Source organism: Scyliorhinus torazame, chromosome 3 (genome assembly GCF_047496885.1).
Source record: "Scyliorhinus torazame isolate Kashiwa2021f chromosome 3, sScyTor2.1, whole genome shotgun sequence".
Taxonomy (NCBI): Eukaryota; Metazoa; Chordata; class Chondrichthyes; order Carcharhiniformes; family Scyliorhinidae; genus Scyliorhinus; species Scyliorhinus torazame.
In genome coordinates, this window is record NC_092709.1 from 250,301,535 (window position 1) to 250,326,346 (window position 24,812).

At 43.4% G+C, this 24,812-nt stretch overlaps 1 protein-coding gene across 10 annotated transcripts in view; it reads right to left on the minus strand.

Moving 5' to 3' along the window:
* Window positions 1–454: 454 nt before the first annotated feature.
* The window catches only part of LOC140409050 (protein unc-13 homolog B-like), a 933,512-nt gene continuing 909,154 nt past the window's right edge, over window positions 455–24,812 (minus strand). For 6 of the 10 annotated variants that reach the window (XM_072497095.1, XM_072497100.1, XM_072497101.1 and 3 more), the window contains 5 exons: window positions 22,447–22,594; window positions 20,120–20,176; window positions 14,075–14,167; window positions 5,671–5,830; window positions 455–2,261 (listed from right to left, as the gene is read on the minus strand). In XM_072497095.1, the coding sequence (XP_072353196.1) occupies window positions 1,976–2,261; window positions 5,671–5,830; window positions 14,075–14,167; window positions 20,120–20,176; window positions 22,447–22,594 (744 nt within the window). In that variant the 3' untranslated portion in view covers window positions 455–1,975. The remainder of the gene's footprint in view (window positions 2,262–5,670; window positions 5,831–14,074; window positions 14,168–20,119; window positions 20,177–22,446; window positions 22,595–24,812) is intronic. The other 4 variants (XM_072497102.1, XM_072497104.1, XM_072497097.1 and 1 more) reach the window with 1 other exon arrangement.

The window sequence follows — 24,812 nt, forward strand, 5'->3', positions numbered from 1 at the left end:
AATGGATTTTTATCAACAAATGGATCTCCTCCTTCACAGTCAATTAATTCTGGCAGATATCAAGTATTGACAATCTGTATAACTGTGTTCTCTTGTTAATTTTTGCCTGATAACATTTCCGTGAAGCATCTTGGGATGGACAAAGTAAAGAAACAAATTACTCTGATAAAAATATATTCCGCCAACTTGCTCAATATATCTTCTGTAAATCTTCGGCTCCAATTTTTTTCTCAGCAATTGGATTTTCTTCTATTCAAAATAAGGCTCAACATCATCTTCTCAAGGGCGATTATGAATGGGCAAAAAAATGCTGGCCTTGCCAGCGATGTCCAAATCCCATGACCCAGTATTCTTTTGTAAAAATTCCATGTTTTACAATGACATCATGAAATTTACTCAACAAATAACCATTTTTGTCTTAAAGTACTGCTAGATAATCTAACAGTAACAACAATTCTGTGCTTTGCCAGGAAACTTTATTGTATTAATTAAGATAACTTGTTTTGTAGAAATGGCACATTACATGGCTATGTAAAAACGGCATAAATGGTTTCCAAAGTAAGCAGTGCAGAGGTTGCAGAGCCGAGACATGAGAGTTTAGGAGCCTCCCCGAACAGGCGCCGAAATGTGGCGACTAGGGGCTTTTCACAGTAACTTCATTGAAGCCTACTTGTGACAATAACCGATTTTCATTTCATTTCATTTCTCAATTTCCCGCTGTAACTTTGGCAAAATAGCCTCACCAAACACCTGAAAAATGGTGCAAATACTATTTACACAGTTTTTCCAGGGTTTGTGTGGATTTCTTGACAAGATTACAGTGGATGACTGGGTGAACTCTGAGAAATTCAACGCCTGGAGATAAATATTGATTTTCCCAACAACACTAAATACATGAATGTGAATTACAAAGGAGATTTTATACAGGTGATTTTATACAACTTAAAAGGCTATTAGAAATGCAAGCAGAGCATTTCATGCATTCCTGAATGAAGCTCAACAAATATCACCAGTGCACAAAGTCATTTGTAATCATTTTTAAAATATTCAGTATCTAAGGACCATATCTTCAGTCGGCTAAGAAATTACAGAAATCAAAGTGATAACAAATTCAAGATAATTTTCACACTTTATCAGAAATCTAATCAGAAAAAAATAGTGGAATAAACATTTGGTCAACCTTTTTTCCATATTGTTATCCACTTATTGCGGGATTAAATTGTTTTTTAATTCCTAAAAACTATTGCATATTATAACAAAGTGACACTTGCTTTAAAAAAATCAGAATTGTAACTTTCATACTTAAACCACACTGATTTGTTTCACAAAGCCTTAATGCAACCAATGGGAGTTTCAAGCTTGACGCGTGGCTAAAAGACCTTAAGCACGAACTATTCATGGACAGGAACCTTGCTGTACAGAACTATGCATTTTCATGGAAACAGCTTATGTGTTTTAGTATCTATAGTCCCATAAATGAAATGTGTGATTTTATCTACACAGTGTAAAGACATCCTTTGGCAATCCTATGGGAGGGAGACGAGAAACTGAGGCACTAGGATGGAGTGTAGTATATTTCTGACCATTTCTCAGTTGTACATCTCACTCTGAAGGATGGTATCACAGTGTTCAATTAAAGTGAAAAAATATTCTGGGACTCCGCCTCAAGTCCAGTTCATAAAATTATTTACATAAATGTAAGCATCCTATTTTTTTTTAAGCAATAACCTTTTATTCTAAACATGATTTAAATTTCTGCTTACTGTAAATAAATAAAATTCACATAAAGATCTATACTTTGATTGGTATACAACACATGCTTATTAACAAAGACAAAGTAGTGCACAGAGTTCCATTTACAAAAGATAATTTGTTGAACACTTGCACATATTGGCACGAGGTATAAATTAGAAACCAAAAAATGCAGTGACCAATGCCACTGAAATAAAGAAATAACACTCAAATAATCCAAGATTCAACTGCCTTCTTCAGCAGACCGTGATTCAGATTTCAGTTTGACAAATTCTTTTGCTACTTCATCATTGGTTCTTTGTGATAGAATACGAAGAACAGTTAGTCCTGTCTCATCCATGTGAATTCTGCGGCCTAGCGGACACCAGCAAGCACAGCTGCCTTTATCTGCAATATCTCGCAGCTGCATTAAAGCAATTCCAATAATACGATCTTCTCTGGCAAAGCAGTAATCTTTCACACAGACTTGAAGTTCATAAGAATCTGGACCATCCTCATTACCCAATATACTGTAAAAGGAGGAACGGTAAAATGAAAATTATTTTCATTGAGAACAATTTTCTGATTTGACATCTCATAAGGGCAATTGGGGACGGTCAATAAATGCTGGTCTATCCAACAACACAACACCCATATCTCGTGAAATAATACATTAAAAAAATTAACATTGTCTTCAAATACTTTTTATGCTTTAAAACAATGGAATTTAAATACATCCTATTCTTAATCTTTACATAATATAGGATCTGAAATCTGCTCAATTGCCACCAGTATACCAAAAAATGGCAGGTACCCAGTTATACGGAGTCTGCTCTTTCCAGTATTTTCTCACTTCCTGGTAAGAGACTGAAGCTCTCCCATTCCAGTAAATGGGAAATATAATCAAGGGGCAGTCCTGTTGATAAGGATTCTCTATTCTGTATATTTCCACTTCCTAAGCTCAGTTGGGATCCAGCATATTACTGAAGGCTGGTATACTGAATGAAATAAAGCATATTGGCCTCTGTCTCCTCCCCTCACAATTTTGTACACCTGAACCCTATCCATAGCATTTTAAAGGTGGATTGAGGACACGATTTAGGCCATCAAACCCTTTTTGTCACTTCTTCAAAGAATTCAATCAAATTTGTGAGGCATGACATTCCTTTAGGCCTTCCGAGACCGACAGCACAGTGACTAGCACTGCTGCCTCACAGCGCCAGGGACCCGGGTTCGATTCCCGGCTTGGATCATTGTACAGGGTCTGCATGTTCTCCCCGTGTCTGCGTAGGTTTCCTCCGGGTGCTCCGGTTTCCTCCCACAAGTCCTGAAAGACGTGCTGTTAGGCGAATTAGACATTCTGAATTCTCCCGCACGTGTACCCGAACAGGTGCCAGAGTGTGGCAGCTAGGGGATTTTCATAGTAACTTCATTGCAGTGCTAACATAAGCCTACTTGTGACACTGATAAAGATTACTATTAACAAATTCATGCTGCCTGTCCCTGACTAGTCCATGCCTTCCTATGTGGCACTTAATCCAATTTCTCGGTTTGATCTTCCCCTGTATTCCTTAGACAACCAGAGGGGGGGGGTCTACATTTGGCAGTACCACTCTTATTTTTGAAGTGAATATGTCTACTTTGTACATTTAGGATCTCACTTTTTAGTGCTTCCCACTGGTTTCACAGTCCAGATTTACGCCAGCCCCGTTAGGATTTCTTTGTCTTGACTGATATACGAACTGTTCACTCTCGATTCTTAAACTCTAATAAAATGGCATCAATGTTTCATTTACCTCTGAAATTTGCTGACCCACTTTAAAACTGGTTTCAGCAAATGTCTCTTTAACTCAGAACACTTTGTTTACTCTTCCTTGAATTCCTCTGAACAATACCTTGATCTCTGTGCATTTAACTTCAGTTGTCTTAAGACATTCTTTATGTCCCACTTCACTGATTATCTGGGCTGTAACTTGTTCCTTAGGAAGCTTTCATCTTTGCAACTCTCTTCTGTCCAGCTTCTCCTGGCACACTTGAGAGAAGTTCACTTCCTGGTATCCTGCCCAACTACAATATATCCGCTAAAATTACGACTTAGAAGCTTTTGTACCATACAAGGGCCTCCAGTTACTGAGCAGCCACTGCTGCTACTACTATTTATTCCTCACGCCATCACCCACATGTTTGGAGCAGATGGATGTTCTGTCCATCCCTAGCTCCTGGATAAATTGGGATTGGATTCGAAGGGGAAACACAATATTCCTGGGTCCTTGCAGATATCCCATATTTGTTGGTTTTCATGTGTCTGAGATTTGCCACTGGAGCAATGTGCATCAGAAAAAATTTGGATCTTGTATCTTCAGTGGTGGGATGTTAGATTTTCAAAAGACATTTGATAAGGTGCCACATCAAAGGTTATTACAGAAAGTAAAAGTTCATGTGTAAGGGGCAACATATTAGCATGGATAGAACATTGTCTAGCTAACAAGAAACAGAAGGTAGCCATAAATGGGTCCTTTCTGGTTGGCAAGATGTAAATGAGTAGCGTGCCACAGGGATTAGTGAGTGCTAGGCACTCAACTTTATACAATTGATGTAAAGGGTTCAAAAGTATGGTTGCTAAATTTTCTGATGACACAAAGACATATAGAAAAGTAAGTTATGAAGGGGACATAGAGGCTACAGGGAGGCACAGTTAGGTGAAGTGAGTGGGAAAAGATCTGGCAAATTGAGTATAATGTGGTAAATGTGAAATTGTCCAATTTTGGCAGGAAGAATAATAAAGAAACATTATCTGAACGGTGAGAAATCGCAGAGCTCTGAGATTCAGAGGAATCGGTGTCCTCGTGCATGAGTCACAGAAGGTTAGCAAGTAATTAGGAAAGTTAAAAGAATGTTATTGTTTAGTGTGAGCGGAATAGAGTACAAAAGTAGGGAGATTATGCTTCAGTTCTACAGGACACTGGTGAGGTCACGTATGTACAGTATTACCCTTATTTAAGTAAGGATGTAAATGCATTGGAAGCAGTTCAGAGGTTTACCAAACTAATACCAAGAACAGGCAGGTTATCTTTTGAGGAAAGATTGGACAGGCTAGGCTTGTATCTGCTGGAGTTTAAACGTTTAAGAGGCAACTTAATTGAAACATATGAGATTGTGAGGGGTCTTAACAGGGTGGATGTAGAGAAGATGTTTCCTCTTTTGGGAGAATCTTGAACTAGGAATCACCGATTAAAAATTTAAGACAGAGGGCAGCACGGTGGCGCAGTGGGTTAGCCCTGTTGCCTCATGGTGCCGAGGTCCCAGGTTCGATCCCGGCTCTGGGTCACTGTCCGTGTGGAGTTTGCACATTCTCCCCGTGTTTGCGTGGGTTTCGCCCCCACAACCCAAAGATGTGCAGGGTAGGTGAATTGGCCACGTTAAATTGCCCCTTAATTGGAAAAAATGAATTGGGTACTCTAAATTTTTAAACACAAAAATTTTTTTTAAGACAGAGATGAGAAGAAATGTTTTTTCTCAGGGGTGGTGAACCCTCTCTCTGAAGGAAATGGAAGCAGTGTCTTGGGAGTCTTTTCAAGGCAGAGGTATATAGATGCTTGATGAACAAAGTGAAAGGTTACTGGGATAGGTGTGAGGTTACAATCAGATCAGCTATGATCTTACTGAACGGTGGACCAGATTTGAAGGACCAAGTTGCCTACTCCTAGTTCCTAAGCTTGTATATTCACTTTCCTACATAGAAAATGAGTCAAACTATCCTCTGACACTCCTGCACTCCTAAGCATAGTATGTTTTTTACCTTTAAAATGATTCAATCCTTCTTTGACTAAACATTTATCTCTTAAGCACACATAAAAAAAGTCATTTTTTACATGGATTTTGATTCTCCTTTTTTATATCAGATTCTGTACGAATTTTGATAAACCAACATTTACTCACAAGTGAAATGTCTCGTTGTATTTTGGAGCCCAGTTGTTGCTCTTTGATTTTGTGGTAAACTTTCTTTTCTTGTCACTAAGGTGTGGTCCAATCATAGTGACCTCAACAAATGGCCGAAACATACCACTTGTCTGCCATTTTAGATCATTAGCTGCTACCACTGAAAACATAAATCATTGCAAACTGAATGAACTGTTTCAACAAATCTCAAATCAAATCTCAGAAAAGATGTGAACCCTTTGTTAAATCACACCATTTATCACTTACAGTCTTAATATTTTGTAAAACCAAAGTATACACCTATTTCAAGAAAATTGAATCTGTCCACCCAAAAGCACCAAAAAGAAAAACACACAAAATAAACCATTCTCACCAGAAACATTGACTCCAATTACTAGCAATGAAATATTCTGATGTTTGCCTTAATCACAACGTGTAAAATCACCAAACTTTATGGCCTGAATTTTAAGTTTGGGATGAGCCCAAAGTTGGCACGGGCAGGAGCGGACATGAAACCCACTCACACCTGAGACTGTTGTTAACACTGGATGGTCAATTAAGACCTGCCCACAATGTAATGCATCTGCCGGTTAGGTCTCTGAGTGGGCATGGGCATGAATGCTTTGGGCACCAGGTCCAATGCAGACCCAGTGGGGGATTTAAAAGTAGAAAGCAGCTCCCTGAAGGCTATCAGGAGTTTGGGGGGAGGTGGAGGGCATTGGGTGGCTGAAGAATGCTCCCTGTGGGCTGTGTGTGGCTGAAGATTGCTCTCTGTAGCACTGTGTGGCTGAATATTGTTCTCTGTGGGCACTGTGTGGCTGAATATTACTCTCTGTGGGTGCTGTGTGACTGAATATTGTTCTCTGTGGGCACTGTGTGACTGAATATTACTCTCTGTGGGTGCTGTGTGACTGAATATTGCTCTCTGTGGGCACTGCGTGATTGAATATTGCTCTCTGTGGGCACTGTGTGGCTGAATATTGCTCTCTGTGGGTGCTGTGTGACTGAATATTGCTCTCTGTGGGCACTGCGTGATTGAATATTACTCTCTGTGGGCACTGCATGGCTGAATATTACTCTCTGTGGGTGCTGCGTGGCTGAATATTGCTCTCTGTGGGCGCTGCGTGGCTGAATATTACTCTCTGTGGGTGCTGCGTGGCTGAATATTGCTCTCTGTGGGCGCTGCGTGGCTGAATATTGCTCTCTGTGGGTGCTGCGTGGCTGAATATTGCTCTCTGTGGGCGCTGCATGGCCATGCTAAATTGCTCCTTAATTGAAATTTAAAAAATGAAAGTGAGCTGTCCCAGCCCAAGTACCCACTGAAGGTCAAATACAGATGTCACCAGACAGCATCTCTCCATTGTCTCAGCAGGTCACAAAGCACATATGGTTACAATGATGATTGAATTCACTGATGTATCTTCCTTCGCACATGATCCAACCTCACTGCCCCAGGAGACCCCAATGAACTCCCCCGTCAGGCACCCAAGAGGACATTGCTCCTGCATCACACTGTCTTTTGGTACCAGCCACCAACGCAGATACTCACACATGGGTGGGCATTAAGCTGCCGCCTTGCAGATATTGCACAGTGGTGAAGGCACATCACACTTGCATGAGGAGATGGCAGAAGCAGAGAGGTCCCAGGATGCCAACAGTGGGACCATTGCTGGGAAACCAGGGCCATGCTGAGTTGGAGGCCAATGACGACCCTCTGGAGACATTCATCAGGTGGCCGATGCTGTATGTCCAGCAGGGAGATCTGGCAGAGATTCAGAGGGTGTGCACACCATAGCATCCATAATTGAAAATGTCATGCGGAACATGAGCGCAGTGTTAACCCTCCCTGAGCACCCAGTGTCATGTGAGAGTACCTTTACGAAATGGATGTTTAGGCAATGTACCTTTAAGAAATGGAGCTGATCATATTACTGAAGTAATGTCAGAGGGTGGGGGGAGCTGAGCTCATTCTGCTTTTTGAGTTTCAGTTTGAGAAGGCAACTGGGAGTGTGTGTGTGTGTTTTGCTGTGAGCTGCATGAAGAAACACAGAGCTGGTCTGTTGATTTCTGCAATCCAAAGACTATAAATATATTGAATGTAACCTAATGTGCTCCTATTTCTGAAGGTCTTTTGGATGTTTAAAGGAACAGTTTGAAGGATTATTTAGTGTTGTAGTCTTGGGGTTATCTTTGAAGTAATGGGTGTTAAGATATTCAATGTTTGTTTTAAAAAGGTTAACTTGAGTTCATAGAATAAACATTGTTTTGTTTTAAAAACCATTTGTCCATTTCTGCTGTATCACACCTGGAGAGTACGCTGTGTGCTTCCCACACAATCTATTAAAAGTTGTGGGTCGGTTGAACTCCATGAAACACTTTAGGGTTCTGTAAATACGGACCCATAACACAGCCTCTTCCATTGAAAGAGTGCAATTATTGTGGAGGCTGTTTCAGGGGCACCAGGGTTCCAGAGATCACACTCGAACTTGTAAGCCAACATACCGGCGGTGACATCTAGAGGCCACTGCCAGTGTGAGATATGGATGAGGAACCTAGTCTCTGTGACAGGTGCCATTCATCAATGGTGAATGCTGGCAGACGAGTGGTTTGTGGGCTCTTCTCAGAGCACTCCAGATAAGGGCAGCAGCTCCTCCTTCCCTCTGGCAATGGCCGCTATATCTGACAATGCCACAACATCCGAGGCATGCCCAACCATTGGGATGGATGCTCCTTACCAGCCGGAGCCAACTCAGGCACTGATGGCCAGAGGACGCCTGCCAAGGTCATCATGGCCACCAAAACAGCCAAGTCAGCAGGCTGCTTCCAATGCGGCTGCCAATGAGTGTGGCTGGGGGACACACCATGACGCAGCACCCGCAGGATTTATTTGAAGTCACCTAAGCACAATGGGCAAGTCACAGGTGACAGTATTTGCTTTCATTACTTTTTCAGTTAAGCTTGGAATATTTGTATGGTGTTCTTATGTTAATATAGAATCATGAAATCCCTATTGTGCAGAAGGAGGCCATATGGCCCATCAAGTCTGCACCGGCGCTTTGAATGAACACTCTACCCGTATCCACTCCCCTGTCCATCCCGTAACCAATAACCTAACCTGCACATCCCTGGACACCTACAAATTTTGAAACTGTGCTCTGCAAACCCAAATCTCAGTCATTAATATACATCAAGCAAAGCAGGGCTTCCGAAAATTGACCCAAATATGCCATGCTATGAGGCTACAGATTGTGGTGGAATAGAATTCTGTATCTGGTGATAGCCCACAGCACGTCATTGATGCCCAGTTCTAAGTTATCTCTTTCGCATGGTGGCAATGCAACCACAACACAATGTCCTCAGTGTGAAGACAGAATCTCATCCAACAAAGTACTGAGCCACCTTCTTGAATACAACTGAGAAGGCTTTCTCAGCCATTTTATAAAGCAGTTGTCGATCAACTGCATTTCTGTGGGTTTGGAAACCAGGTATGATAATGGCATAGTGTAGGTTAGATGGCTTTTGTTTCGGTGCAACATCGTGGGCCGAAGGGCCTGTACTGCGCTGTATTGTTCTATGTTCTATGTAAGGATAGCAGATTCCCTTCATCAAAGAACATTAGTGAACCAGACAGGTTTTCAATTTTCATTTGTAAACAATTTAATTTAATTTATTGCAATCAATCTGGAAATTAATTTGCCCTACGATGAGAGGTTGAGTAAATTGGATCTTTATGAGAGATTATCTCAATCTGAAGGGGCTTGATAAAATAGACGCAGAGAGATTGTTTCCACAGGGGGGCTGGGAAATCCAGATCACGATCATTTATGACTGAGTCAAGGAGAAATGGTTGATAATTTTTTGAATTTTCTACCTGAGAGGGTGTGACTGCTCCCTTGGTGACGTCATTTATTTCTGAGCGAGGCAGACTGTTGACTTCCCAGGGAATCCAGGGATATGGAAAGGAGGCAGAAAACTAGAGTTGGGGTGGCATGGTGGCACAGTGGTTAGCACCACTGCTTCACAGCACCAGGGACCCGGGTCGATTCCAGCCTTGGATGTCTGATTGCATGGAGTTTGTACGTCCTCCCCGTGTCTGCGTGGATTTCCTCCAGGTGCTCCGGTTTTCTCCCACACCAAAGATGTGCAGGTTAGGTAATTTACTCCAGTTGGAGATGGTCATTGCCTGCTACTTGTGCGGCACAAATGTTATTTGCCATTTATCAGCTTGTGCCTGAACATTGTCCGGGTCTTGCTGCATATGGACACGGAGTGCTTCATCATCTGAGTAGCCACGAATGGTGTTGAACACGGTCCATTCATCGGCACAGCTTCCAGGAAAAGGAACGGGTCTTGAGATGGGTTAATGGACATTGAGACAATAAATGGGAAGACCACGCCATCAGGCTTTATGAAAACGTGGGTGTGGAGCTGGCAAGGAAGCGGGCGGCATTGAACAAGGTGAAAGCCACCCTGTATAGAGTAAAGTTTGCTTTGGGGTGGTGTACCCGGCGCAGCTCAGAATGACTTGAGGTGAAAGACTATTTTTCCAATGAACCCGAGGAGGCGGATTCTTTTGTAAAAAGGAAACATGGGTTGGGTGAGACTTGATGGAGGTTTCTGTGGGGTCTTTAGGTTGTTGGGGGATGGACATGTGGAAATGGGGAGTGGGATAGGGTTTCTTGTACCTGTTTGTATTTCGTTCTTGTGTGGATGAGTGTTTCAAAAGTTGGATTTGGGTGGGAAGCTTGCTGCTATGGGAGGTTTTGTTATAACTGTTCTAGGAAATGTATAGCTCGCTGATGGAGTATGATGTTTTAAGAAAATTGTACACTTAGTGGGTGGGATTCTCGTGGGCCGACACTGAAATGGGGAAAGGCGATTAGGGGGAGAATTGGTCATGCAGCCAGAATCGTGCCGGGCGCACGCCGGATCGAGGTGCTCCAGTGCCTCGGCAGCAGCGTCAATCCGTTCTACTCCGCATGTATAGTAAATGGCATTTGCTATCATTAGCAGGCCTGACCTGTTATTCTCCGGGTCCTCTACGAAGCTCTGCCCCCACCAGGAGGAATTACCAATGGCGAATTTAACTCTTGGTTTTAAAAATTGGGAAACAGGTGCGTTGGCCGATGAGGGAAAGAGAGGAGGTAGGACATGCAAAGGCTGCAGGTCCTGCCGCTGTCAGAGCTGGCGGTGGGGGGGGTCCTCCAGGCCCAGGGGGGGCAGCGGGGGATGGCGGGGTGACCAAGGCATGGGCAATGGGGTCGGGGTGGCCCCCCCACAGGACTGGGATGTCCAGACATGGACCGCCACTGCTGTGACCTTGCTGCGCACCCCACTGACTGCCCACCGTGGTTCCTGGTCATGCAGAGTGACACCAGCCATTTGGGTGCCGCCACCCGTTTGTGGGGCAACAAGCGGCCCACCCAAGGGCAACGACCTCAGTCACCCCTGTAGGAGGGCGCTGGACATGGGCTGTGGAGCGTGCAGCTGTTTTTGGTAGGGCCAGCCAATGGTACACCTGGCAGCATGGACGGGCGCCAGGGCCAGAGCTCCCCACGGTGCCGGGCACCGACGAGGTGCGATAGGCAGAGTGTCAGGAGGAACGGCCGGGAGTGTGTGTGGGGGAGGAGGGGAGTGGGGGAGCATGCAGAGGCAGGGGTGCAGTGCAAACCGGGAACACTGTGTAGCCCGGTGGATCTGTTTGGGCATGGGGGTACGAACCATGCTAACATGTCTAGCTGTCACCCCCTGCAGACAATGGACTTCGGAACTCAACTAGGAATGGTGGCCTTCATCTTAGTCGCTGCAGCCCTGGGCTGCTCGAGGGGGACCCTGCAGCACTGGAGCCTGCCCCAAAAGGAACAGGAGCCAGCCGGTAAGGATGGAGAGCCGGTCGCCCAACAGGCCGAGGAGGAGATGCAAGGGGAGGTGCCGCATGGTGCCTCGTGTGAACTGACAGCGCTGGTCATTCGAGGACCTGTCGCTGACACGGGGAGAACGTGCAGACTCTGCACAGACAGTGACCCCAGCCAGGAATCGAACCTGGGACCCTGGCGCTGTGAAGCAACAGTACTAACCACTGTGCTACCAGCAGGGTGGGGGTTCGGGCGCTGCCCGGGTAGGGGAGGGTGGGGTTACAGTTCTGTGGAGCGGGTGTCAGCGACACTGCTGCCTACTCACCCTGACCGCCCCGATGAGGTTGTGCAGTTTGTTCCTGCACTGCTGCACATGGCGCTCACAACCTTTCCCACCTGCGCCAGGCCCGATGCATGGTGGCGGGTGGCAACCGCCTCAACCAGCCCAGGGTACAGGTTGGCCTACCTTTCCTCCATTTTGTTGAGTAGGGTCTCCAGCTCAGCGTCCGTGAATCGGGGTGCCTCTCTCCTTGCTACCATCTTGTTGGTTGGGATGAGTGTGTGGGGAGTGGAGTGCTTATATGCAGCTGCAGCTTGTCAGCCTCTCAAGTGTCAATCCCGACTCTGGCAAATCAGACACCATTGTTCATTGGAATCAGTCGTGTTCCACGTGGCGTAGATGCTGGCCCTTTAACGGTCGGTGGATTGATCTGTTTTGCTGTCGTACAGCACCACCGATTCAGTTCCGGCGTCAACACCTAGTTTCTGGCACGGAGAATTCCACCAAGCATTTTTCTCCCTCTGAACACAATAACTTCTGGACAGTGCACCCTGGGCACGATAACTTCTGGACAGTGCACGCTGGGCACAATCATCTCCGGACAGTGCACGCTGGGCACAATAAATTCCGGACAGTGCACTCTGGGCACAATAAATTCCGGACAGTGCACTCTGGGCACAATTACTTCTGAACTGTGTAATCTGTGTACAATAACTCTGGATAGTATATTCTGGGCACAGTAACCTCTGGACAGTGCACCCTGGGCACAATAACTTTTGCACAAGGCACAACAACCTCTGGCCAGAGCAATCTGGGCACAATAACCTCTGGATAGTGCACTATAGGCACAATAACCTCTGCAGCGGCATAGTAACCTGGTTTATTGAAGGGCTGTTTTAGCACTGTGGGCTAGGCAGCTAGTTTGTGATGCAGAACAAGGCCAGCAGTGCGGGTTAAGTTCCCGTACCAGCTGAGAATTCTGAATTCTCCCACTGTGTACCTGAACAGGCGCCGGAATGTGGCGACTAGGGGCTTTTCACTGTAACTTCATTGCAGCGTTAATGTAAGCCTACTTGTGACAATAGAAAGATAAAAAGAAAGATTATAGCCTCTGAACAGTACACTCTGAGCATAATAACCTCTGAACAGTACACTCTGAGCATAATAACCTCTGGACAGTACACTCTGAGCATAATAACCTCTGGACAGTACACTCTGGACACAATAACTTCTGAACTTCCATATTTAGCTTTACACGCGTGGACTCCAGAAGTTGCTGTCAGTGTCAGTGGAGTAATGACAACAAACATTGATAGTTTCTTTGTTATTTTAAGGGCAAAAATATTACATAATTTAAATGGCAGTGTATTCTCTAATTTCTGAATAATGCCTCAGGAGATCTGCTAGATTATTTTCTTCCCCTGAACTGAAAAGATAAAAACAATTGATACCACAAAAATAAATGGAAACAGGAATTGGGCATATTTGACAGAAAAAATGAACAGCTAAGGAATTTATTTAAATAGTAAAATATGAATTTAAAGAGTAAAATTGCACAAAAGATCAATGAATGACACCAAAAGAAGCAGAAAAGTTTGAAATGTAATTAATAATTTACTGTTGCTTCACAGCTCCAGGGTCACAGGTTCGATTCCCGGCTTGGGTCACTGTCTGTGTGGAGTCTGCAAGTTCTCCCCGTGTCTGCGTGGGCTTCCTCCGAGTGCTCCGGTTTCCTCCCACAAGTCCCGAAAGATGTGTTTGTTAGGTGAATTGGACATTCTGAATTCTCCCTGTGTACCCGAACAGGCGCTGGAATATGGCAACTACGGGATTTTCACAGTAACTTCACTGCAGTGTTAATGTAAGCCTACTTGTGACATCAAAGATTATTATTATTAATGTGACTGGAGGAAACGGGAGACAGCTCCTTTAAAGTTTAATAGCCAGCAAAATGGCGAACTCAAACCATGTAGTTTGGTGAGGTTTTCAAAACTGCTGCTTTGTATGGTTTCCTCCGGGTGCTCTGGTTTCCTCCCATAAGTCCCGAAGGACGTGCTGTTAGGTAATTTGGACATTCTGAATTCTCCCTCCGTGTACCCGAACAGGCACCAGAGTGTGGCGACTAGGGGATTTTCACAGTAACTTCATTGGTGTGTTAATGTAAGCCTCTTGTGACAATAAAAGATTATTTATGGAGCTTTGATTTGTTAATATTTTGGACGCTCCAATGCCTTTCTCTTTGAATATTTATTAATGATATTGCTCTTACCTTTCACTGTTACTTTATGTTCTCCTGTTCCTGGATGGGTGAAAAGATCTATTTGTATGGAGACTTCACCCACTGGGTCATCCACACCAGAGCCTGATCAACAATTAAAACAGGAAGGTAAGCTATCAAAGTTACAGTCTCATCCTCTAACTAAAACACATAAGTGCAGACATATCATTGCCACATTCATATCAGATTACCGTGTAACATACTTGAAAAGGCTGTGACATTAAAATAAATGGTTTTCATGCTTGGAAATATTCTGATGTGATGTCATCCATGCATAACATTTCCACATATTCATGCAGATATACTAATCAGAACTAAGAATTGAAGATCCTCAAGGATAGGAGGTAAGAAGCCACTGGCTGAGGAATCTATTGCTTTAGTTGGGTTCATGTGATTTTCAATAATATGTCGTGAGTATCTAATGATTTATGTATTCATTCTTAATTTCAGTTGATTCCATCTGCTACTTCAAAGACTTTTGCATGGAGTTGTGTTTTAAGGCATGAAAAAGTCATTAAATGTGAAGACTTGGGAATAAGGAAAAGGAGTCAAATACGAGGATACTCTGCTAACTGAAGATTTAATTCACAAATGCAGACCAACTCACACACAAGGGGCTGGTGTAGCACATGGCTAAATCGCTGGCTTTTAAAGCAGACCGAGGCAGGCCAGCAGCACGGTTCAAATCCCGTACCAGCCTCCCCGAACAGGCGCCGGAATGTGGCGACTAGGGGCTTTTCACAGTAACTTCATTTGAAGCCTACTTGTGACAATAAGCGATTTTCATTTCATTTCACATATAGGTCTTGACTCTCGGCAGCATACCATTTGTATTTTCATTACTGTAGTAATGAAGAAATATCTGCTTTTTTCCATTAAGCAAATATTATATTTGTTTTTCAGTAGAAACAGATCCAAAGCCAATTACTTTAGAATTTCAGGTTACATTATTAAAGTTAATGGCATTTTTAAGGTAGAACTCATAACATGCTTGCTCGGCTTTTGAGACAGCCATCATTTACTGTATCCAGGTTACAGTCAGCTCTATGTAGGCATAATCTTCCTGGCATTGCTGAATATGGAGTTGCTTTTGCCAGTCAGTAGCTATTCCATTATGACACCTGTAAACTAGTTTAGCCAAAAGCTTCAGCTCTTCACAAGTCAAATCATGAAATGATTACAGTGGGCTATCTGAATGCAAGAACAACCTTTATCAGAAACTAAAGGTTGTAATGCATCTCAATAAAGTAAATAAATCCAGCCAAATCAAACTGTTTCAAGCCATATAAATGCCAAATATTGAAAAATACAATGAAGATGTCAATTGTAGTTTTTGCAGTTGCCACAACTGCTTTCTAAAGTAGTACTATGACAAATGCAAGAAAAGGAAATTCAGACCGGGAAAATTTACATCAGATTAACAATTGCAATAATTTGCAAATTAAATTGCTCAATTTTCCATATATAACATTCAGTTCAGTGGCATCAATTACTGTAGTTTTATTTTCCCTCTCCCCATTCTTTATTCTTTCCTCTTTACACCATTCCCTGTTGAGGGTGAATAAATAACCTAATCTAGGTTAATCTTTAGCCAGTTATTGGGAGTGTACAGAAGCGTCTTGTGAAGTGAATTTCTGTGGCAGTTTGTTCCCTTGCAGTGACTCACTTCTCAAATTTATCCTCCCTCCTTACAGGAACGTGTAGTTACAATTCAGGCACTCCTTCAGTGGCAGAACTTAAACTGGCATTCAATATGTGTTGAAACTTCAGTAAACAGTCCTACCCTGCAAAAGATAGTTTCTCCATTTATGTTAGTAAATATAAACACAAATGGTGGATTGTTTATAGGACTGGACCTGGTGAGGTTGAAACCTAATGTGCGGCAGAAGTCAGGTAAAACAAGACTTTGCCTACGTAAAGTCAGATTTGTTCAAAATAAAGGCTTCAGAAACGGCTGACAAGGCTCAAGTAAAAATTAATGATTGTAATATAAATATTTAAAAACATTTAAATGGGGAGTTTTTCAAATATTCATATTGGATTTTTTTTCACCTCTTTCAAGGCAGTGGCCTGTGCTAAGAACAGTCACACAGTGACTTTGCTCACATCGCCTTTTTCCATATATTAGTCTGCTGTTTGAAGGAGAGAACATCAAAGTCCATCGTTGCCTTGAAGCCATACTTATATATTTTTAACGGGAATCCTACTAGGTTAAGGGAATATGGCATTTCTTTTTCTCCTGTCCATTTCAGGGATGTGGAACCAACTCTATATTTCTGGCCCCCACCTTGCAGGATACCCGGCTTGGATTTACTAATTTGGCAGAGAAGGGATTGAGCTTTCCTGGATTGTAGAAATCAGCATCGTACATTGAGGTGCATTTAAAAATAATTCAGACTTCTGGTAGCAGCCATGACCTGCTAGGTCACGCGAACGGCAGCTCCCGCCGGGATCGGTGTTTTTTCGGGCCGCTAAAAGGAGCAGCGGCGGCAATTAACAGGAGGGACCAGCGTGGGTACAGACGTGGGAGCATGGGTGAGCTGACTCACGGAAGCACAATGGGGGGAAACCAGAGCTAAGGGCAGGTATTAGGAGGATGGGGGACCTGTTTATAGACGGGATTTTCCCCAGCATGCAGGCGCTGGAGGAGAGGTTCGGCCTGCCCCTGGGGAATGCATTCAGGTACCTTCAGGTTTGGGACTTCCTTAGAAAACAGGTGGGGACATTCCCGCGGCTGTTCCCATGTAGGATCCAGGATAGGGTGGTGTCTGGCGTCTGGGTAGGGGAGGGGAAGGTGACGGACATATATCAGGAGCTGCAGGAGGTGGAGGAAGCCTCAGTGGGGGAGTTGAAGGATAAGTGGGAGGAGGAGCTGAGCGAGTAGCTGGATGAGGGCCTGTGGGCCGATGCCCTGGGCAGAGTGAATGCCTCCTCATCATGTGCCAGGCTCGTATTAATCCAGTTTAAGGTGGTGCATCGGGCGCATATAACGGCGGCAAGAAGGAGTAGGTTTTTTGGGGTGGAGGACAGATGCCCGAGGTGTGTGGGGAGTCCGGCGAATCATGCCCATATGTTTTGGGCATGCCCGGCGCTTAAAGGATTCTGGCAGGGGTTTGTAAGGTTAATGTCTAGGGTTTCGGACGCTCGGGTGAAGGCAAGCCCAGCGGTAGCGATATTTGGGGTGGTGGAGGATCCGGGAGTGCAGGAAGCGAAAGAGGCCGAGGTACTGGCCTTTGCCTCCCTGGTAGCCCGGAGACGAATTCTGTTAATGTGGAGGGACCCAAAACCCCCGAGTGTGGAGACCTGGGTTAGCGACATGGCGTGGTTCCTCGCCTTGAGAGGGTCCTTGATGGGGTTCTCCCGGAGGTGGCAACCTTTCCTTGACTTTCTAGGGGAGCAGTAAGTGGCAGCAGCAGCAGCATCCGGGGGGGGGGGGGGGGGTACTGTTGATACAATGTGAGTTGGGCATGGAGACAAAACCCACCTTGTTCTGTTTAAAAAAAAATTCTGTTGTGTAAGTAGTTTCATTGTAAGCTTTGGGCTATGTTTATTGTTATTTTTTATTACTATCTGTATTTCTATTTTTGTTATGTAAAAACGCTCATTGGAAAAACTTTAATAAAACATTTATTTTAAAAAATAATAATAATTCAGTGTAATTTAGGAACTTGAAACAAAATAGGATAAATATGTAGGTTGTCGACGATCTCAACTGCAAACCAAGAAAGAGAAATGATCAATCTGCTATTATTACACAATAAATGAGATACCCGTTTCAAATTTCAGTGCTTAATTAGTGTGTTGCTGACATAATGTTGAGTACCAAGAAACAATAAATGAGGAGAGCAAGATAATTTGTTTAATTAAGACTTGTATATAGCCCTTTCTCTGAACTGCACCTCAGTTCTTTGTTCTAGTGCAATCCAGTTTTGTATAGTTTGATTTAGCCTATAAACCTAGGTTTTAAATTGGAATGATCGTCAGAAGCTGATAGGCTACATGCAGTTAATTCATAAAAGTCATGCAAGTAGCATATTAAATGAGAATTGTATCTATTGCATTGTGAAGAGAATGCAAGTTGGCAATGTTCAAACACAAATGCAGGCATTTAAATCTGGTCTCTGTCCAGGACATGATGCAACATTTAATAAGACTCAGTTGGTCAAGAGATGAGAAGATTTTAGGTTTAACCTGGCCAGTTACTGTTTGTATAGGTTTTCATATTTCCCTTTAATTCCCTTACACCTGTCTGCCTGCCTCTGTACCTCATTTTCTTCTTTTTAAGATAACTGCTTAAAACTAACCTCTTTGACCAGGCTTTTGGTCATTTGACCTCATATCTCCTTATGTGGCTCAGTGTCACAATTTGTTTCAAGATATTTGTTTTATCTTGTGAAATGCCTCGAGATATTTCATTGTGCTAAATATTTTGTTGTTAAAAATATTGCATTTAAGAAAACATTAATATGAAACTATTAACTGAACAAAAGCAAAAGTAGAGAAGATCTGATGGTTGCCTAATATAATGAAGTAATAAGCCAACTTCAAATCATTTTCTGGTAATTTGTGATAACAAGCTGCAATAATTATTCTGAATTGTGGAGGAATTAAGCAGATAAATTATTTAAATTGAAAGAACAAGTCCAGGTACCTGTTTACTGAATGAAATTTCAATTCACAACATAATAAGCATTGCATGTGGAATATTCTTTAATGTGTTATGAAACCTTTCATGTTCACCCAAACCCCAAATCATGCAGCTTGGCTTAATGCCTTAACTGAAGGAAAGCATGGCACTCTAACATAACATCAGTATTCCTGAGGTTCATGACCAAGAGAACCAATGAAAAGTGCCAAAGTGTCTTTCGGGAAAACACAAAACGGGCACAGCATAAGTACAGCTGTGCTACCTCATCACCAGTTGTTTTTACATCGACTCAACCTTTGGAACAATTAATCATGTGGCTTGTATGTCAATATATCATAAACCTGCTGGGTATGCTACAACTGAAAAATATTATACTCCAACTGGACTCAGTGGGTTTTCTATTTATAGAACGTAGTATAAACAAATTAAAGTTACACTGCAAAGAAAAGATTGGAGAAATTACTCTGTGAAAGTGATGTATAACATATTTCAGGATATCATAAAATACATGATGTTATGATAAACCAGAATAGAAAATTACAAAGACTGATTATTTAACTATTGCTTTTCCAGGAACTTAAAAATTACTTGTCAATAATTAAGCAAGTACTGCTGCCAGAAAGACCTTCAGGCACACAATACAGCTTAGGCTGAAAACAGTTCCAAATGTTTTGAAGTGCATTCTATTATGTTAACATTTAAATTTTTCAGTGAAAAATATACCTTGTGAATTTTGGGCAATAGTATAAAATGTACATTGATAACAGAGCTGTAAAACAATTTGCCATCATTCTGGTTACATGGGCAGGTAATCAGGAGCAAGAAGTAATTTGTGACTGCAAAGTCCAATGAGTTTTGCCAATCAACAGTTTCTCCTGATAAACTAAATCTCAGGTATAAAGTACCCTTTGTATATCAGCACATTAATTGGTTTCTAACATTGCAATTTTAGTTTTTTTTCCACAGAAGAAAGATTTGTTAATGTAAAATGTCCGAAAATGACTCACTGTTTGTTAAAAACAGTAAAGAAAAGACAAATCAAATTTGTACTTTGCTTTTTATTTCGAATACATTTCATTAACTACTTTCATTACTTAATGTCCACTTCTTTGTATTGAATAACTGAATATTCTTTGCGTTATTGTGTATATTCAATACAAGTTTTATTAGATTGTTGAAGCTATAGAACCTTCGCAAGTTATAAGAAAACATGCTCACTCTATTATGATTTCCACGGTGCAATCATTAGAATCATGAGCAAGGACTGTCTCTACAGCAAGGAAGCACAGCTCTCTGAAGCATTCCAGTAAAAATGGGAACGTTTTGTTTTATTAAGTCTCTATTTGGCTAATGTTGTCACAGCTGGGCAACATTAGTTGCAGACATACCCTTGTCAGGAAGAGCGTCCTCATTAGCGGTAACCCTAATACCCTTTCCACCATGCACTGATTCATGTTACCAAAGCCAGCAAGCAGGATAAAAGGGAGAAAAAAATGGAGTGAGATTATAGGTTACATCATCAAGTCCTGTAGCAATGGAAGATGAGAAAACCATGGAAATGAGTTAAAACCCATACTTCCTTGTCCCCGCCCACATGCACATTACTGCCCACAGGAAACAGGCTGAAGGTTTGTCGAAGAGAATACTCAATGGTAAGTGCAAAGACCAATACAGCAAAGGCCACTCCCTACAGTAATGTTTACCATAAATGAACAGTAATAGGCTATAACCAGAAATCTCACCTCAGGTATAATGCAGATCATTTGTAGCTTCAAAATTAAAATATACAAAATATTTCTATCTTTATAAGAGACCCTTGAAATATCTTGAGTTATATATCCAAAGCCCATTCAAAGTAAATAATTCTTTTCATATTTTAAATGTAAAAAGTACTGAAAGATTCTTTTGACATCAATGAATGATTGAAAACAAGTCACAATAAACAAATAAACATCCCAGCACAACATGCTGTTTAGAATTAATTTGGCGTTGTACCTCCCCGCTCAGTCAAGCTTGTGGCCTTTTTTGTTCTCATCAGAGCAATTAAAATATTCCTGAAAACAGCATCAATTGTCAAATGTAATTAAGCCCTCCAGAAAGCATTGCAAAATCAGACAGTCAAAAATATGTGATCTTTCCAGTTCACTCCCTTGGAAAGTGACAGAAAGGCCATAAATCAGCCCAGGAACTGGAGTCACCGGAATTGCTTGGGAGCAGATGTCTGATTTTTATGGAGCAGAATAGTTGCCAAAGGGGTTGTGCTGAAGGGAAATTTCTAGCTATGAAAAAGCAGCAGGCTGGGACACTGAGTGAGACCACACTCACTGAGCTGTCTAATGGTGGAAGCGGGACACAGGCCTGGACTTTGAATAGTTTCACAACTTGTTTCTTAATATATCCCATTAGAAAGTAGACCAAAGGGGCACTCATCTTGGGAAGGGGAGTCCTTCCCCACCACAACACCCCCCTCTCCCCCCGCAATTATTCACCATCTCTAACCACAACTTGTAGCCTCATGGGCAGGTAGATGTCTGAGTAGACAGACATCTCCTCTATTTCTGTGGGAATGTAGCCAGAAAAATTGAAATTAGATAACTTCCCGTTGACCCTCCAAACTTCTTTTGGGGGGTAAGGGGTCAATGCCTTAAGTCATGGATGACCATATCCTGGCAGGTGTAACTGACTACTGGACAGTGAATTTACATTTACCAGTATACAAAATATATCTTGAAGCACATTTGTTATATGCGCAAAATATAAGAAACATAATACACCGTATTTATAATTCAGGACTATTATAAGAAAGGGTATACATTCTATAGATCAGTTCTTTATGGTACATAGCATCATTATTGGCACAGACTTGGAGGGCCGAAGGATCTGTTCCTGTGCTGTACTTTTCTTTGTTCTTCGTAACTCATTCTCACAGAGTAGTCAAGTGATCTTCAATGCCCCTCCTCATCACCGCCCCACCCCACCCCCATCAAGAAATTGTTACATGTTCAAATATAAACAGCTACATGTACAATATAAAAATGATTTCTTCAGCTATTTTGTAACTTAAATGCCTGAATACTTTATAATTTGCATCTTAAATTCAAGCTCCCCACTTCCACTCATGCTTTCTTTTGGAAAGGCAGGCGCAGAGTCTGCTAATTTCTCTTTCATTTCATGAGCCAGTTCTATCCGATAGCTCAGTTGCCAGAATTATTGGAGCTGGGTCATTGCTATTATCTTCCTATTAGCGTGGCACTCCTCCTAGTGGGCTGAACGATAACTAATAAACTAATCAACTCCTCTCCACAGGTTCTGGCCATGGTCACAAAACTAATTTTCAAAACCACCTTTAAGAATTGATTTAATCATGACAAAACTGAAGTGCTGATCATAATCTTCTGAATGAGCTGGTACAATTTTCTTCTAGGAGCCCATATTTGACAGAAAAACAAAACAGAAATAAAGTATTAAATACTGTTCTCAATTTTCAGTTGTGCCATAACACAATAGTTCAGTTATCCAGGAAGTCAATATCATTTCTGGCTGACGAGAACTAACTGCAAGGCAGAGAAAAACATGCGTCTGAAAGCCTTTAAACCGAGGGAGAACCTTGAATAAGAAAGTGTCTGGTTTGCTCACTACTCTAATCAAGGGTACAGAGATCAAAATAACTATACTATAGCTTAGTGCAGAAAGAAGTGCCCTTTGATATACTTACCCTGAGCAGTTTGAGATTGGACAAATGTTTTGATGAGGGTATCTGTGGTCTGAGTGTAGAGCGAGAGTGCATATCGCAGGGACTGAAGATCTGGACTCTTCTCCAGGAAAGTTTTTTTCAAGCCATTTCCACCAGCATGGAAGTATTGCTGTAATATCAAAGTTTAAACATTAACACTCTGAACTCATGAATTACTAACACATGTACCATTCAGCTGTAAGAAAACCTTCTCACAATCCTAAATAGGTTGAATAACTAAAGAAATAACTAAAGGTTGAATACTAAAGAGGTTGAACAAACTCGGTTTGTTCTCACTAGAACGAAGGAGGTTGAGGGGCGACCTGATAGAGGTCTACAAAATTATGAGGGGCATAGACAGAGTGGATAGTCAGAGGCTTTTCCCCGGGGTAGAGCGGTCAATTACTAGGGGGCATAGGTTTAAGGTGAGAGGGGCAAGGTTTAGAGTAGATGTACGAGGCAAGTTTTTTACGCAGAGGGTAGTGGGTGCCTGGAACTCGCTACCGGAAGAGGTGGTGGAAGCAGCGACGATAGTGACATTTAAGGGGCATCTTGACAAATACATGAATAGGATGGGAATAGAGGGATACGGACCCAGGAAGTGTAGAAGATTGTAGTTTAGTCGGGCAGCATGGTCGGCACGGGCTTGGAGGGCCGAAGGGCCTGTTCCTGTGCTGTATATTTCTTTGTTCTTTGTAAAGGGTAAACTATCACCAAAGTTTAGTTTGTAAAAATGTATTTTTCTTACGTAAACACAAAGGGCGGGATCTTCCGGAAAAATTCCCAAGTATTGTAGAGAGCAGGAATTGCCACGAGTTTCCTGGCGCTCGGCTCAGCGAAATGGGAAACGCAATCCAACGTTATTTGGTTCACTTAAGGAGGCTTCACAGGCGTCTCGCTGTAAATAACACCTCACCACCCGATTCGCCGGGACCAGACTCGCCAGCCCTCTGCTATCAAGGTTTAGTCGCAATTAAACTGCACTTGCTCGGCTAACCCCAGCCAGCTCGCAATAATGGTGCTGAGGAGACCGGCCCCAAGATTCGGGACCGCACATCTGGGGAGGCTCCTGGACTCGGTGGAGACCAGGAGGGATGTCCTGTTTCCCCAGGGATCCCGAAGAGTGAGCCACGCTGCCTGGGACGAGGTGGCGGCAACAGTCAGCTCGGCAGTATGACCAAGAGGACTGGCCAGCAGTGCAGGAAGACCTACACCGGGCAGCACGAGTGAGTAGACACCAAAGCCCCCCTTCGTCACAAGGTAGCATCCACCCCTCAACTCTCCAAGGACTCCCAGTCCTCCCTCCCTCCCAGCCCCGCCTTCACACCCCCTCTTCCACCACTGAACCACGCATGTGGCTAACAATGCCCTCTGCTCAGGAAAAGCTCTCCCACAATCGGCGGGAGAGGGCCAGACTGGTGGAGGGGGGCCAGACTTGAGAATCCTCACCTTCTTCGAGGAGCAGGCCCTGGAAATGACTGATGTGGCCGAAGACATGGGGGTTAACAACGCAGAGGCTGGTGGACGCTGCAGATGTAAGGAGCCACCAGGATCCACACGGAGGACCTGTCAAACGTGAGTAGTGATTGCCTTACTGACTGACCTATCCCTCCCACTGACCACATGTCCATTCTCCTGCAGCCAACGGCATCGACCCATCCCGGGTGGCCCCTCTTCTGATTCCGAGCAGAACACCTCGGAGGAGAGCTCCGAGGATGCAACCGTTATAGTCGCGGCACACCTGTCATCCCCACCCTCCACCAGCACAGATACACACACCTCTGTGGGAAATGTTAGTGACCAGGCTTCTGGGGCACAATCTGGTGAGTACCCCTGCGGCTGATGTACATTTGGTGAGGCAGGAACCCCCAGGTGAGACAGCAGTTGGAGGTCTGCTGGATCCCAGGACCCAGCTGGGTCCCAGCCTGATGCTGAACCTCTGGAAGTTGGTTACCCGGAGCTGATGGAAACGATAGGGAGCAGCCGGTTAATTTGGTGGGAGATGTCACTGTCACTCCAGCAGATCCATAGCCGCTTGGAGGAGTCCCAGAGGCTACGGGCGGCTGAGATGGCGCCGGCAATGAGTGGCACCGACGCGAACGCTGCTAGGGTGGCGATCACAGTGGAGCGCCTGGTGCACGACATCGGCACCATGAGTGAGGGTGTTCAAGGCATCGCGCAGTCGGTCCCGGTCCATGTCCGAGGGTCCCTCGGCAGTATGTCTGCCTCACCCACACCAGGCTAATCTTGATGAGGTCTGCGGTACATGTCCCACTCTCAGATGGGCATGGCCGAGGTGCTTCGGAGCTTGTCCCAGTCACAGGTGGGCATGGCTGAGGCATGCAGAG